Source organism: Mustela nivalis (genome assembly GCF_964662115.1).
Source record: "Mustela nivalis genome assembly, chromosome: 18".
Classification (NCBI taxonomy): domain Eukaryota; kingdom Metazoa; phylum Chordata; class Mammalia; order Carnivora; family Mustelidae; genus Mustela; species Mustela nivalis.
In genome coordinates, this window is record NC_139037.1 from 57,373,780 (window position 1) to 57,389,792 (window position 16,013).

General features: G+C 55.7%; 2 protein-coding genes across 2 annotated transcripts; both read left to right on the forward strand.

Moving 5' to 3' along the window:
* Positions 1–2,273: 2,273 nt before the first annotated feature.
* MYPOP (Myb related transcription factor, partner of profilin) lies at positions 2,274–9,638 on the forward strand. The gene is made up of 3 exons (XM_082710631.1): positions 2,274–2,351; positions 3,094–3,648; positions 8,389–9,638. The coding sequence occupies exons 2-3, from the start codon at positions 3,147–3,149 to the stop codon at positions 9,033–9,035; spliced, it is 1,149 nt and encodes a 382-aa protein (XP_082566757.1). The 5' UTR covers positions 2,274–2,351; positions 3,094–3,146; the 3' UTR covers positions 9,036–9,638.
* Positions 9,639–12,733: 3,095 nt separating this feature from the next.
* On the forward strand, positions 12,734–15,613 carry IRF2BP1 (interferon regulatory factor 2 binding protein 1). Its single transcript, XM_082712031.1, has one exon. It carries the CDS (start codon positions 13,450–13,452, stop codon positions 15,202–15,204), a length of 1,755 nt encoding a protein of 584 aa, XP_082568157.1. The 5' UTR covers positions 12,734–13,449; the 3' UTR covers positions 15,205–15,613.
* Positions 15,614–16,013: the final 400 nt, after the last annotated feature.

Genomic DNA, 16,013 nt, shown 5'->3' on the forward strand with positions numbered 1-16,013 from the left:
AGCCCTTCCCGCCCTTTTAAAAAATATTTTACATATTTATTGGAAAGAGAGAGAAATCGTATGAGCAGGGGGAGCACAGAGGGAGCAGCATACTCCCTGTGGAGCTGCATCTAGGGACTCCAGGTTCCTCACCTGAGCAGAAGGCAGCTCAACCACCTGAGCCACCCAGGGGCCCCTAAACTTGAACTCTGGATCCTCTTGCAGCCCTGCCCTTCTTTGCTGCTGGTAACTCCAACCTTCCTTGCTTTGGACAAAGATGTTGGGGTCATCCTGAACTTTCTTTCTCGAAGTTTCTGTACCCCATTATGCTTCATTTCACCTCCACAGCTAATACCTTGACTGGAATCACCACCTGTCTCCTGAACCACCTCTCTGCACAACTCAAGGGGCACCTAGCTTCCACTCTGGCTTCCTAAACCCAGTTCTCCAGAGGAATCCTCCTAAAACCAGAATGGTCGGATCATGCCCTTCCTTTGCGCAGGGGCCCTCCTGTGACTTTCACTCATGTAAAGGCCAGCCTCCTTACAGGGATCCATGAGGCCTGTGCCATCCACTTCCCTGCCTTCCCTCCTCACTGGCCTCCTCCGCGGTTCTGGAACACAGGAGGCACTGTCATGCTTCTCACTGCACTTGCTCCCTCACCTCTTTTGTGTGTCTACTCAAATGTCATCTTCTCAGGGAGGGCTCCCCTAACCACCTTATTTTATTTTTTTAAAGATTTTATTTACTTATTTGACAGAGACATAGTGAGAGAGGGAACATAGCAGAGGGAGTGGGAGGAAGAGAAGCAGGCTTCCCGCAAGGCAAGGAGCCCCAATGCAGGGCTGGATCCCAGGACCCCAGGACCCCAGGATCATGATTTGAGCCAAAGGCAGGTGCTAAACCGACTGAGCCACCCAGGCGCCCCCCCCCCCAACTTATTTTAAAATTACGGACATAGGGATGCCTGGGTGGCTCAGTTGGTCAAGCGGCTGCCTTCGGCTCAGGTCATGATCCCAGCGTCCTGGGATCGGAGTCCCACATCCGGCTTCTTGCTCGGTGGGGAGCCTGCTTCTCCCTCTGCCTCTGCTGCCACTCTGCCTGCCTGCGCGCTCGCTCTCGCTCTCCTCTCTCTGGCAAATAAATAAAATCTTAAAAAAATAAAATAAAATTACAGACATACACATGAGCACCATACCCCCCAACCCCGTTTCCTACCTCCATTTTTTCCCATAATACTCATCACCTCCTCACTTAGGTATCTTATTTTGCATATTGTCTGTTACTCCCGACTAAAATGTGAGCTCCATAAAGGTATAGATTTTTATCTTCTGTATTCACTGCACTTGGAACCAAGGAGGTGCTTAATAACTATTTGTTGACTAGATGAATGAAATACCGATTCTTGAATGAGTTCTCAATGACCTTGAGAACTCCTGCAGGATGCAAAACAAAATTTCCCGGCCGGACTTAACTCCATCAGGCTTTCTTCCAGTTCACACAGCCCGTGTTCTAGATTCACTCCTGCCTCCGCGCATTTGCTTAAAGTCATACCTGTGCCAGGATCACCCTCCCCACTCGCCAGACTCTCCCTCTAAATTCTCCCTCCCCGCGCCATTACGTCAGTGTGTGGACAGGGGGGCCCCCCTAGCACAGTTGGAAGGTTGACGGGTTGCCATGGTTACTGCACCCGCCTGAGGTGGAATATCCCCAGGGTGCCCCGCCCCAACGGGTAATAGCTGGTTGGCGGATCCAGAGCCGCTCCGCGCTGGGGCAGGTATGAGCCGGCGGCAATCGGGTTTTCGTACGCCCCCACCCCACCCACACAGTTGTCATGGAAACGGAGCGCTTGCCTCCAGCACCGTCTCCCTCCCCACTCTCCTAGGAAAAGGCACCCAAGCAGGGTAAGAGCGCTGGGTTAAGGCAAGAAGACTGAGAGACAGGCGAGGACGGCGCGCGTTCTCAGCGATCTCTCCATCATTTCTCCCACCACCTCCGAGGATTGCTACGCCTGCGCGGGGACAGAGCCCGGGCTACCAAAGGTAGCGGGAGAGCCAGGGGCGCGCATGCGTGCACAGAGTTTTCCGCGTACGCTGCTGAGGCATCGAGAAGCTCCGCGACCTAACGCCTGCGCATCTAAGCCCCGCTCGAGGAGGCCGGTGGAAGGCAATTCTGCGCTTGCGCCGTGGGAGGGGCGTGAAACTCTAGCGGTAAGGGCGTTGGGGGCTGACTGGCGCTAGGTGCGCCTGCGCCATGGCTCTCGGGGCGGCCGGGGGCGGGGCCCAGAGGGGGAAGAGAGAGGAGGGGGGAGGAAAGAGGCCGCAGAAGCCCGATCCTTGACCGACGGGCAGGCGGGGGCTGCGGCGGCGCCGGTGAGTGACCCGCGGCCCGACTCGGTCCCCACCCTCCATGACCCTCACTCTTCCTGGAGTCCCCCACCGCCTCCGTTGTGCCCTCTTACTCCCGGACCGCATTACCCCCAGAGCTCCTCTTAATTCCTGGCAATCCCCAGAGCCCCTACAATCCCCGCAGACCCTAATCCCTCGTATTTTATAGTCCCAGCTCCTTCACTGTCCTAGAAGCCCCCAACTCACCGTTATTCCCGGGCATCCCTTCTAAGGACCCCTTCTCAGACCGTTCTTACGTCCTATTGCCCCGGAACCCCCAGAGCGCTCCTCTGCTCCAGATCCCCCCTTCCTGCTGCATCTCTCCTTCAGCATCTCCTTACCCCCATCACCCCCATGCTTCTTCGACCCCGAGACACCCCCTTTCTCCCTCCATTTCGCATCCTCCTATGCCCCCATTCTCCTCTAACTCCTGCAGACACCCCCTTTCGCTTTTCCTCATTTCCCTCCACCCCTCCAGACCCTCCCCCAATTTCCATCAACTCCTCGGCGTGGCACTTTGCACCGCGTGAGGCACCAGAGGAGCGCCCAGCGGGTATCAGCTATTATTAGGCACTCTGAATGTCCCGCGTGGCCCGTCGCCCCCAGCCACGCTTCCCTCCAACCCCTGGCCCCGGGGACGGAGGAGGCGGTGTCGGGGCTGCCGGGGCGGGGCGGGCGGCGCGCGGACGCCGAGCCCCCGCCAGCGCCGTGCGCCATGTGCCCGCAGCGCCGGCGCCCCCCCATGCGCCAAGCGGCCGGACGGCGGCGTCGGGGGGCGCCATGGCCTCGGCGGCGGCGGGCGAAGCGGAAGAGACCACCCGGCTGCGCAAGCCGCGCTTCTCATTCGAGGAGAACCAGATCTTGATCCGCGAGGTGCGCGCCCACTACCCGCAGCTCTACGGCGCGCAAAGCCGTCGGGTGAGCGTGGCTGAGCGGCGGCGTGTGTGGGACGGCATCGCCGCCAAGATCAACGGCATCACCAGCTGGAAGCGCACCGGCCAGGAGGTCCAAAAGCGCTGGAATGACTTCAAGCGCCGCACCAAGGAGAAGCTGGCCCGAGTGCCGCACTCCACGCAGGGCGCCGGGCCTGCCGCCGAGGACGCCTTCTCCGCGGAGGAGGAGACCATTTTTGCCATCCTGGGGCCGGGCGTGGCGGGGCCAGGAGCTGGTGCAGGGGCCGAGCAGACCTCCGGTGCCGCTTCCTCACAGCCGCCAGCCCCAAGTGCCGGCGCCCAACGCTACGTGTTGTCTGAGGACCGCAGGGAGGACCGAGGACGAGCAGGTGAGTTCGTCCAGCCTCACTGTAGCGGGAGCAGATGGTCACCAAGTCAGCTGTGTTCTCGGCACTGTTCCGAGCCCTCTCCGTGGCTCATCACAACCTCCCTTACAACCCTGTGAGGTGGGTGCTGTGATTATGCCCATTTTAAATCTGGGGAAACTGAGGCTCAGAAAAGTGAAGTGACTCACCCAAAGTCCCACAGCTCATGACTGTCAGAGTCAGGAACAGAACCCAGACCTAGGAGGCCTGGCTCCAGAGTCCACACCTGGGATTATCAGCACACACACAAGATTTCATTGAAGGCGATGTAAGGTGGTGACAATGGAGGCAGGCTGTCTGGGCTCCCGTCACAACTTGGCCACTCAGCTGTGTCATTTTGGGTAAGTTCCTGTGGCTCAGTTTCCGCTTCTGTAAAATGGGGTTGAAAAAAATAGTCCCCACCTCAAAAGCTTGCTGCAAAGATTAAAGGAGTTAATACATGTAAATTGCTTAGTACGTCTCCTGGACACTCACTTTTAGCTCTTGATAGGATTATCAGTGTATCAGTGCTGGAAGGTAGGAACTATTTTACAATTTTATAAATCAGAGACTCAGGTTTGGTAACTTTCCCAAGGTTATGCCATGAGTAGGGCAAGTGTGCAGAGCAGAGTGCACAGACTCCCACTTAGCCTCAACTTTGGATTATTCTTTCTCCCACAGCTATTTCCCGAACACCTACCCTATGCTGGGCAGTGTTGGGGACACAGTGGTGACTGAGACATCCCCAGCCTTGCCTCCTGGGGCTGAGCTGTGGGAGTGTGGAGGGGGCACGTGACCCAGGCTGGGAGGTCAAGGAAGGCTTCCTGGAGGAGGCGACATCAGAGGCACAGAGCAAGAATGAGGAGCTGAAGAAGTGTTCCTGGTAGAAGGAACAGCATGTACAGTGACTTTGAGACAAGAAGGTTTAACCAGTTTAGGAACTGAGAAGTTTCCAAGTTAGGGGAATGGGAAAGTAAAAAGACTGAAGAAAGGAAATGTTTTGAGATGAGGTTGGAGAGGTCAGCAAAGGCCAGACCAGGTAGTGCCTTTCAGGCTGAGGTGAGGAATTCCATCCTAAGTGCTAGAAGGAGTCACTGGAGGGTTTTGAGGAAGGGAAGGACATGGAAGCAATCAAACAACTTCAAGATAATGTGACTCAGAGAGGTTTGTTCACCTACCCGAGGTCACACAGCAAATTAGTAGAACTGGGTCTCAAATACAGGTGTATCCAACTCACAGCACATGCACTTAACCACTGGGCTAGACTGCCTGGCAATCACAGCAACAATTAATATTGACTGGGAGTTCATGGGTATGCCAGAATTAGATCACACGCAGTGTGTAAGTGAAGGTCATCACTTTGGACTTTATCTTCGGGGCACTGGGGAGGCCTGAAAGCATCCTCGGCAGGAGAGAGAGAGAGAATTGCTTGGGACCCTTGTTCTCAATATAAATCTCAAACCCCATTGCTTCTGTGAAATGCCCATGTTGAACCAGAGCAGAAATGACAAACTTATTTTTTCAAGAGTTGTACAACTATTCTATTCATTCATTCATTAAATCAGCAAATATTTATTGAGCACCCCTTCTGAGGCAGGCACAGTGATAGATGCTGGGAATACTGTGGAGAGAAAGACAATGGAGCTGGCTTTCCAGTTATTGGAGACAAACCAGAACAAGTAGCCCCCAAACAGATCATATACCAAGAAGTGATAAGAACTAAGAAGAAAAATAAAGCACATTTAAAGCATAGTGAGTGATGGAAGGGGCACTGTAGTCAGGGAGGGCATCCCTGAGAAGGTGGAATTTGAGCAGAGAACAGCACTTCAGCTAGAAGAAGCCACACATGCCAAGGCCCTGGGGCAGCAATGGGCTAAAGCACCCTTGATTGGGACCTCACATGGAGATTACCCACTGTGTAAACTCATAAAAGAGGAACTGCTCTGACTGCAGGACTGGAACAGGGTCTGGGGCAGCCTGAGGCATCTCTGTTGACACTAGAGGGAGACCTAAGGATAATTTCCGCGGACCTAATATTTGAAAAATAAATAAATAAATAAAATAACAGTAACGGCATTGAAGATTTGCTGTGTGCCAGGCACTGGCCTCATCCCTGTGCCTGGGGTGATTCAGTTAATCCCCGTGATGGCCCTCAGGGAGATGTTCTGTTATTGGGTCTCTTGGTCCTTTGCCCACACACACACCTATTTACAGGTGGGGAAACTGAGCCCCAAAGTTTGCAGATAAATGATTTTAAATCTTGTGGTGGTCCTTCTATGATCCCTGTGGACATGACAGCTGGGCAACTTTCTGTTGTTCAGTAGACTAGAAGAGTGGTATTTCAGAGTGGCAACAGTGTCCCTACCCCTCATGAGGGGGACTCAATACCCTTGGGCCCAGAGCCCTGTCTAACAGTAGTCAAAAACATGGGTTCCATATAGGTTCAAATTCCTCTTCTCCCATTCACCAGCACTGTGACATCTCTCTGGGCCTCAGGTCTCCTCATTTGTAAAATGGGCAAATAATGACAGCACCTACACCCAGAGAATGGCTAAGAGGACACATTGCAAGAACATGGGAGGAAAGGTTAGCTGCTTCACCCCGGGGCCGAGCCAGCAGAGTTCAACAAGCATTAGCGCTGGTTATCACCTCTCTCCCCGCCTCCCCCTGCCTGGCTGACCCAGGGAGGCTGGTGCCCTAGCTTTTAAGGCTAGAGGTGGCGGGCTGTTGCTGGGACAAGAGAGTAGGGAGATCAGATCTGGCCTTGGAGCAGGAGGCAGGCTTCCCCAAGGAAAGAGTCTCTGAGCTGGCCAAGGGGCCGTGCAAGGGGGGGTATTCCTGGTGGAGGGAACTGCATGTTCCTTAGCTGGCCCTGAGCCAAGGAAGAGGGACAGAAAGGGGTAAGAGCTGAGGCCTTGCAGACTTCGGGAGGGGCTAGCCTGTGTACCCTGTGGGTGCTGGGAAGCCGTGGGAGGGTTGTGGCAAGGACCTGGGGCCCAGGGCCCCAATCAGGGCTGACTCCCTGGAAGCCACAGTTCTTTTTTCATTAAAGAAAAAATTTTGTGCTGGACATTGTTCTAGGCGCTGGGTAAACAGCAGTGAACAAAACAAAGCCCTGCCTGATGGAGCTGACATCAGGAGGAGGAGACAACAAACACAGAACGACCCCATGCCAGGTGGAGATAAGTGGTATAAAAGAAATCAGGTAGGGTTAGGAGAGAGAAAAGGACAGAGATGGGAGCTACTGTAGATAGCAGGTCATGGAGGGTCTTCCCAAGGAGGCCATATTTGAGCAGAGATGCTAAGGGAGGGAGCCAGCCAGGTGTCTGGGGAAAGAGCTTTCCAGGTCACGGAACAGCAAGTGCAAAGGCCCTGAGGCAGGGGCAGACCTGCTGTGTTTGTGGACCACCAACAAGAAGGCCAATGTAGCTGGAGCCTCCTGAATGAGATACAAAGTGGAGGAGCACAGATGAGGTCAGGGAGATAGTGAGGCAAATTGTGGAGACCCTTTGACCGGAGGGGGGGGGGGCACAAGGGCTTTGATTTTATGTGGGAGATGAGAGCCCCAGGCAGCTTTTGAGCAGAGAAAGACTACGTGTGACTTGTGTTGTTTACACACCTTGATTGAGATACAATTCCCATACTGTATAGCACCCCCCCCCCCATTTAAAGCGGACAATGCAGGAGCTTTTAGCGCATTCCTGGAGTTGTACAACCATCACTACCATCAATTTGAGAACATTTTCATCACTCTGAAAAGAAACCCCCGCACCTCTTAGCCATCACTCCCTGCTCTGGGCAGCTCCAAGTGACCACTCATCTACTCTTTGTCTCTTGTAGATTTGCCTATTTGGGACATTTCATATAAACGGATCAGAGGCCAGGTGGTCCTCTGCGGGTAGCATAAATGACATGTTATTTTGGCGGGACCTCAGCAGTCCAAGTGGGACATGCCGGGTGGTTGGACCAGGAGGGGCTGTGGAGGTAGAGGAGGACGGAACAAACAGGTTGGATGTTGAAAATAGTCTGAAGGCAGAGCCAGTGACATTTACACACAGAAGGTGTCTTGGAGAAGAGAAGTGAAAGTTTTGGCCCCGGGTGGCAGGAAGGACAGAGGGGCCATCAGCCCATGGGGAGAGACGGGATTGGGGAGGACCAGGAGCTCAGCTCTGGACCAGAGACTGTGAGTCATTGCTAGGTGATGGAGGGGGTACACAGGGACACAACTGGAGGAGAGGTTTCCAGCGGGGCTGGGAAACCTGGAAGCCTCTTTGGCAGACTCTGTTCAAGTTCATGAGCATGAATGAAATCTCAGGTGAGGAGCCAGGAATCGCAGGCAGCAGGCTTTGGTTTGAACTGGTACAGACCACAGCTGAAATAGAACTCCTCCCACCTGATGGGACAGAGCCCAGCAATGCGTTCTGAGAGGTGTATGGTGGGGGAGTGGGGGTGGGGGCTTCCAGAGTGTTCAGAGCCTTCTAGAATGTTGGTTCTGCCTGGCTCTGCAGGGGACTTCCAGGACCCCGGTTCCACTAAGGCCGGCATCGGCCTTCAGGTGGTTGTTAGATACGTTAGACTCTCTCCCCTGTGTTCTCCTCCAAGGCACGATCTGACTCAGGTTTTGGAAAGATGGCTCTGGGACCAGGGTGCGTGGGAAGTGGAAAGGGGAAATCAAGACGGCATGGGGGAGTCGCCATCACCTTATGTACCTCTCTCTCTCTACAGATACACCAGCCCACAGCAAGGGGGGCTCCAACAGCCCCGAGCAGTGGGCCCGGCCCTCCTGCAGTCCCCAGGAAGGGGGCTGCCCGCCACCCAAGGAGCGTGAGTCCCCGCCCCCTCCAGCCCTGCAGACGGTCCAGCTGCCCCGTTTGGCCTTGTCTCCACCGCCCTCAGCCCCTCCTCCACTGCCACCACCCACGCCCTCAGCCCCAGACCCCTCCCTGGACTTCCTGCGGGCTCAGCAGGAGACTGCCAACGCCATTCGGGAGCTGGCTGGCACCCTTCAGCAGGGACTGGCCAAACTGAGTGAGGCCCTCAGTGCCCTACTGCCCCTTCTGCCGGGAACCGCAGTGGACAGGCTGCCTCCGCCCCTGCCCCCGCCCCCACCCCCGCCCCCACCCCCACCTCCCAGGCCCTTCCTGCCCCCTCCTACCCCCAAAGCTGAGATCACCCCGGAGCCGGTGTCCGTGGTAGCTGCCGTGGTGGACGGAGCGGTGGTCGCAGCCAGGGGGGTGATCATCGCCCCTAGGAGCGAGGAGGGGACCCCCCGGCCACCCCCAGCCCCGCTTCCTCCCCACGACTCACCCCCACACAAGAGGAGAAAAGGTTTCCCTACACGGAAGAGGCGGGGGCGATGGAAATCTCCGTGAAATCTGCCGTTGGGTTTGAGCTCCTCTCTGCTCCTCCTGCCTGCACCTCCTCCCCCCAGCTTAGCCCAGTGGAGGAGGGCGAAGCACCTTCCCCATCTCAGCTGCTCCCCGGGCTCCCCTGCTGCAGGGGCACGAGCACCCCACTCCCTCTACTAGTTAGTGCCTGATTCTCAGGGGACCTCATTGATGGGTGCCCCGGCCCTTTCTCCAGTACAGCGCTGTCTGCCTGGCTGCTTCCCCAAACCCTAACTTGTAAGCCATCGATTTTACCTTATTATTGCCCTTCGTGGGTTGCGGAGGGAATCCCTCGGGTCTGCACATACCCCCTTCCCCAACAACTCCTGGTCTTGACTTGAAGAGAATTGACCCGAAGGGGCCTCCTCGCTTCTCCGATCCAGACTTTGGAGGGGCTGGGAGTCTCGAGACAAATCAGAATATGGATGACAAAGGATACAGCAGTCTGTACCCTAGGGAGAGGGGGGTGGAGTTCTCACTGGGGAGGTACAGGTTGGGCCCTTTGCCTCCCAATGCTCTCTCTGACCTCCAGAGCTCAACCCCCTCCTTTCTCCCGAGTGGTGACAAGATGTGAATAAACTTATTTTTAATACAATTACTTTGGGCTCTGAGACAGGCCTGGGGGTTTCTGCACTTACACCTGCCCCCACCCCTCTGTGGACAGGGGGTGTCTCGCTGGTGGTTTTCCAGTGCCCCCCCCCACCTTTTCCCCTTTCTTTCCTTAAACCCATCAAATTCTGTGTTCAAATCTTATTCCTACTTACCCATCCTTCAGAAATTAGCCCAAGTGTCATCTCCTCCAGGCTAGAATGGGCCTGCCTAGATTTTTTTCTAGCATCCTTTGGTCCCTAAATGAGCTCATGTCTTTATCTGTTTAAAGCTGGTCCTCATTCCCCCACCCTTCCCCAGTTTCATGAAGGCAAGAGCCGGTTTTTTGTTTTTTGTTTTCTGTTTTTTTTACTCCTAAACCTGCTGCAAAGCGTAGTCACAAAGTAGCTAATAATCACTGTGCCCCATCTGATTCAGTCAGACGGGGCCCAACCCCTGGCACTACCCTGGCCAGCTGTGTGGGCCTTCTTTTTCCTCATCTGTAAAATGGGTATAAAAAATGGAGGAGTCCACAAGAGCTCCATTCTGTTTTCATCCTTCAGGTCTCAGCTCAAATACTACCTCCTCAGTAAAGTCTTTCCTGGCACTCCCTCTCACCCAGCAGTTAGGGGAAAAACATAGTTAAATACTACTTGAGTAAATTTAAGTAAGACATCTGCCTCCATCACCGGGATGAGCCCCGTCAGGGGAAGGCCTGAGTCTAGCTAGATCAGTGCTGTGTCCTCAGCATCGCCCAGCACAGAGGGAGAGTTGCGCCTTTGAGTTAATGAGCAGCTTAAAAACAGTCTCCATGTGTGGTGCTCCTTTTCTGGGCCAGGCACCATGCTAAACATTTATATACATGTTTTCATTTTAACTTGAAGCTGCCAAATTAAATGCAGACTCTAATGGGGGGTGTCTATGTTTTTTTCCCGAGTTTAAAAGAGACTTACACTGGGGCACCTGGGTGGCTCAGTGGGTTAAAGCCTCTGCCTTCGGCTCAGGTCGTGATCCTAGGGTCCTGGAATCGAGCCCTGCGTCGGGCTCTCTGCTTGGCAGGGAGCCTGCTTCTTCCTTCTCTCTCTCTGCCTGCCTCTCAGCCTACTTGTAATCTCTGTCAAATAAATAAAATCTTTGAAAAAAAAAAAAAAGAGAGAGAGAGAGAGACTTACACTAAACTTGTGATGGGGCCAGTCGCAATTCAGCTGACCTGAAGCTGGACCCCAGCCAGAACTCTAGACCTCACCCCTCTCCCCCAACTAGTTTTTACTGAAGAATTGCTTAAAGGCAATTTTCGATGATATGTGGATGGTCGCTTTTATTTTTTAAGATTTTATGTATTTATTTGAGAGAGCCAGTACAAGCTGGGTATGGGGTAGAGGGAGAAGCAGGCTCCCTGCTGAGCAAGGAGCCTGATGTGGCTCCTTGATCCCAAGGATCATGACCTGACCCAAAGGCAGAAGCTTAACCAACTGAGCCACCCATGTCCATATGGATGGCCTTTTTAATAGCTCTTATGTGGTATTAAACTTTATTAAAATGTAGCTAGTTCCCCAAAAATGTAGTTAGTACATTAAAAACCTACACTTCTGCCCGTAATACAGACATATCTCGTTTTATTGTGCTTTCCTTTAAGATACTGCATTTTTTTCCCCTACAAGTTGAAGGTTTGTGGCAACCCTGCATCAAGCAAGTCTGTCGGTGCCATTTTTCCAGCAGTTGCTCATTTTGTGTATCTGTGTCACATTTTGGAAATTCATGCAGTATTTCCAACTTTTGCATTATTACTACATTTGCTATGGCGCTCTGTGATCACTGACCTCTGAGAGCTCAGAGGATGGTTAGCATTTTTTAGCAATAAAATATTTTTAAATTCAAGTATACACATTGTTTCTTTGGACATGGTGCTAGTGCACACTTAATGAACTGTAGCATAGTGTAAACTTTTAGATACATTGGAAAAACCAAAAAGTTCATTTGACTTGTTCTGTTGTGATATTTGCTTTATTGCTAGGTTTGCTTTATTGTGGTAGTCTGGAAGGAGCCCACAGTATTTCCGAGGTATGCCTGTATTGCTTAGGATGAGGCAAAAGTAGGAAGTCTTTTTCTTTCTTTCTTCTTCTTCTTCTTTTTTTTTTTTTTTTTAGTTAAGGGAGTCAATTTCCAGAATATAATACAGATGTTAAGCGAAATTGTGAAGCTGACAGCGGTGTTTGGATAACAAAATCAGCAGCTAGGATTGCACCGGGATGTAGGAGAGGGAGTAGTCCGATTAGTTTGAAAGCCACTAATGAATGCATGTCTGATAAGTCATTCAAATATTTTTGAGTTCTCACGGACCCAGGCTTAAGAGAGAGGAAGAGTTAGAACCTGGAGACATGTCCTTCCCTCCCTCCCTCCTCTTCCAGCCTGACTCGCACTGGTCCCGATGCTGGGAAGAAATCCCTACCCGGGGGCGGGATGGGGTGGGGGTGTCCCCAAAGCCTGGTTGGTCCGATCAGGTAGTAAGCACTGGAGGTTGGAGAAAAAGTACTCCCTACAACTCTTGCTGACCATCCCCAGCCTCCCTCCCTTCCCCCAAATTAGCGGTCAGTAGTGGGTAAGAATTCCCTCAACGCAGTGCTCCCCAAAAACCTAAAACCCCCAGACATTGAGCCGGAGGTAGGAGACAGCGGCAATCGGGAAGGCCTCCCCCCGCCTCTTAGGCAGCGGAAGTGCGTCGGTTTGTCCTCCCGGCAGAGCATTTTGGGAATTGTAGTGAAGTGGCAGTGGGGAGCTGGGGAGAAACACAATGTAACCCTTTGTAGACCAGAGCGCGCCGGCAGAGATGGAACAGAGTTCGAGGGCGTTGGACCACTCTTTAATAGATGAGGCAAGTGTGGCAGAGGCCTGGCTCAGAGGCGTTCGTTCTTCCTCTTTCACCGGCTGCTTCCGGCCCCATGATACACAACATTGGAGGCAAACGGGGTGCCAAGCAGAACCCTCCCTCTCCCAATTGTCAGCTTCCCGTCCCCTACCCTGAAACCATCCAATCAGGGCCTCTCCTCCGGAGCTGCTGCGTCCCTAACCAGACATTGGCCCACCTTTGATGGGCGGGGAATTGAGCCTCAGAAAGAGCAAGACTTTTGCCTAAAGCTGCACAGCAAGTCGGAACAGAAATTAGATGCCCGAAAGCATGTCCACTTCCTACCATTTCTGAGTCCGTGATAGCTGTGATCATTCATAACTCATCCCCGCCCCCAAGCCCTGTGCCCGAGCTCCTCCGAGCGCGTGGAACTCCCTGCCTCGCCGAGATGAATGGTAGGGTTTGCGCGTCGGAGAGGCTACGAGTCCAGCTCTCCGCCGCCAGCCGTCCCCTTTAAGAATCGGCCCCGGCGGGACTACGTTTCCCAGAAGGCTTTGCCGGCGCGTTATGTAACTTTCCCTGCGAAGCGGCCTCTGGGGCAGAAGGAGGTGGAGGCGGCGGCGGCCGTTGCAGCAGCGGCGGCGGCGGCGGGATCGGCGGGAGCCCGAGGCGGCGGTGCCCGCGGCCCATTCCGGGGCCCGAGCTGTGCGCCTCGGCCCGGAGCCCAGACCGGGCAGGGGCGCCGACGTGCCTCTAACAGGCTTTTCAAGGAGGCGGGAGTGAGGAAAAAGGCTTAGGGCCCAGGGGGCGGGGAAGGGGGGCCGGGCCTGGATCGGCGGGGAGGCCGAGTCGGAGGCCTGACTGTGGATTGCGCGGTCCCGGAGACACGAATCGAACGTCTGCGGCGCGGATCGAACGTCGGCGGCGGGTGGAACGCCGGGGCTCAGCGGCGCGCGCGCGGGGGTCATGGCGTCTGTGCAGGCGTCCCGCCGCCAGTGGTGCTACCTGTGCGACCTGCCCAAGATGCCGTGGGCCATGGTGTGGGACTTCAGCGAGGCGGTGTGTCGCGGCTGCGTGAACTTCGAGGGTGCGGATCGCATCGAGCTGCTCATCGACGCTGCCCGCCAACTCAAGCGCAGCCACGTGCTCCCCGAGGGCCGCTCTCCCGGGCCCCCCGCCCTCAAGCACCCGACCACCAAGGACCTGGCTGCGGCCGCTGCCCAGGGGCCTCAGTTACCGCCTCCACAGGCCCAGCCCCAGCCATCAGGAACAGGCGGTGGCATCTCTGGCCCGGACCGCTATGACAGGGCCACATCGTCGGGCCGCCTCCCCCTGCCCTCTCCCGCCCTGGAGTACACCCTGGGGTCTCGCCTGGCTAATGGGCTGGGCCGCGAGGAGGCCGTGGCGGAGGGGGCGCGGAGGGCCCTGCTTGGCTCCATGCCCAGCTTGGTGCCCCCCGGGCTGCTGGCAGCTGCGGTATCTGGCCTGGGAAGCCGAGGCCTGACGCTGGCACCCGGCTTGAGTCCTGCCCGTCCGGCTTTTGGCTCCGATTTCGAGAAGGAGAAGCAGCAGAGGAATGCGGACTGTCTGGCAGAACTGAACGAGGCCATGCGTGGCCGGGCGGAGGAGTGGCACGGGCGCCCCAAAGCTGTGCGGGAACAGCTGCTGGCATTGTCGGCCTGTGCCCCCTTCAATGTCCGCTTCAAGAAGGATCACGGGCTGGTGGGGCGGGTGTTCGCTTTTGATGCTACTGCCCGCCCGCCGGGCTATGAGTTCGAGCTGAAGCTTTTTACCGAATACCCCTGTGGCTCTGGCAACGTGTACGCAGGAGTCCTGGCCGTGGCTCGCCAGATGTTTCATGATGCCCTGCGGGAGCCGGGCAAGGCTCTGGCCTCATCAGGCTTCAAGTACCTCGAATATGAACGGAGGCACGGCTCGGGGGAATGGCGCCAGCTGGGGGAGTTGCTAACCGACGGTGTCCGCAGCTTTCGAGAGCCCGCTCCCGCAGAGGCCCTGCCCCAGCAGTATCCAGAGGCAGCCCCTGCAGCTCTCTGTGGTCCACCCCCGCGAGCCCCATCCCGGAACCTGGCGCCCACTCCACGCCGTCGAAAGGCATCCCCCGAGCCCGAGGGTGAGGCGGCTGGGAAGATGACCACCGAGGAACAGCAGCAGCGGCACTGGGTAGCCCCGGGTGGCCCATACTCCGCCGACACACCTGGGGTGCCCTCACCCATCGCCGCCCTGAAGAACGTGGCAGAGGCCCTGGGCCACTCCCCCAAGGACCCTGGTGGGGGTGGGGGTCCCGTGCGTGCCGGGGGCGCCAGCCCCGCAGCCTCCTCCACAGCCCAGCCTCCTGTCCAGCATCGTCTTGTGGCCCGCAACGGTGAGGCGGAAGTCAGCCCCACCGCAGGGGCAGAAGCTGTTAGTGGGGGTGGTGGCAGCACCGGGGCGACCCCTGGGGCACCCCTGTGCTGTACCCTGTGCCGCGAGCGGCTGGAAGATACCCACTTCGTCCAGTGCCCCTCAGTGCCCGGACACAAGTTCTGTTTTCCCTGCTCACGGGAATTCATCAAGGCACAGGGCCCTGCTGGGGAGGTGTACTGCCCCAGTGGAGACAAGTGCCCCCTGGTGGGCTCCTCTGTCCCCTGGGCCTTCATGCAGGGCGAGATCGCCACTATCCTTGCTGGAGACATCAAGGTTAAGAAAGAACGGGACCCCTAGGCCACCACTGCCACCAGTCTACTGCCTCCCACCCCTTTGCTACCCACCGCTGCTGCGGATAAATTATTCCCTCCCCCGCCCAGCCCAGTGCTACCCCGACTTGTGTACATACCCTCTTCCTCATCCCAGATGGGTCCCCTGGGGTAGATGCATTGAGGGTGGGGGGAGAAAGCTTGTAGCTTCTGTTCGAGGGGCTGTGTGGGGTCCCTTGGCCCCTCCAGTATTCCTCTCCCCTCCTTGGCTTGGCTTTGCTGCTGCTTGTAGTTGGGGGAGAGGTGCCCCCCTCCTCCTTGAGAAGGGGCCTCCTGAAATCTCGCTCTTTATAAACAAAGCAAAAGCATTTTATTGCCCCCCCTCTCCCGCCCCCTTTTCCTCCTTCAATAAACCGAAAGATGGGGTTTTTTTTTTCTTCTTGGTCCTAGTTGTGAGATGCTGCGCCCCCTCTGGGACCGAACTGATCCCTGCAGGAAAGGACTTTGCGTTGTAGCCTCCAGGTGGCGCCCTTCCCTCAGGCGCCCGTTGGCTGTTTTTAGGAATGCCGGCCATTCCTCAAGCGTCCTAGCCGTCTGCCCGTTTTCCAGATGACAGAACTGAGGCTCAGCCAGAGCCAAGCTCAGGAAGGTTTCCCTTCTGGTCCGTCCCTATGTCTACCCAGGATGTGGGGGACTCAGCGCCCTCGAGGGGAGGGGAAGGAGGCATCAGGAGGCTTCCAAGAAGGGATGGGCAGTGAGTTCTTGCTCAGAAGGCAGAATATTAAAGCTGCCTTTCTTAGAGGAACTGCCCTACGAGAGAGGAAATTCACCTCCATG

Bases quoted from the DNA above. Each gene is read 5' to 3' on its own strand.
- MYPOP (XM_082710631.1), top strand. From the start codon at position 3,147: ATGGCCTCGGCGGCGGCGGGCGAAGCGGAAGAGACCACCCGGCTGCGC. The intron at 3,649-8,388 runs GTGAGTTCGTCC...CTCTCTCTACAG, and splicing joins GGAGGACCGAGGACGAGCAG to ATACACCAGCCCACAGCAAG.
- IRF2BP1 (XM_082712031.1), top strand. From the start codon at position 13,450: ATGGCGTCTGTGCAGGCGTCCCGCCGCCAGTGGTGCTACCTGTGCGAC.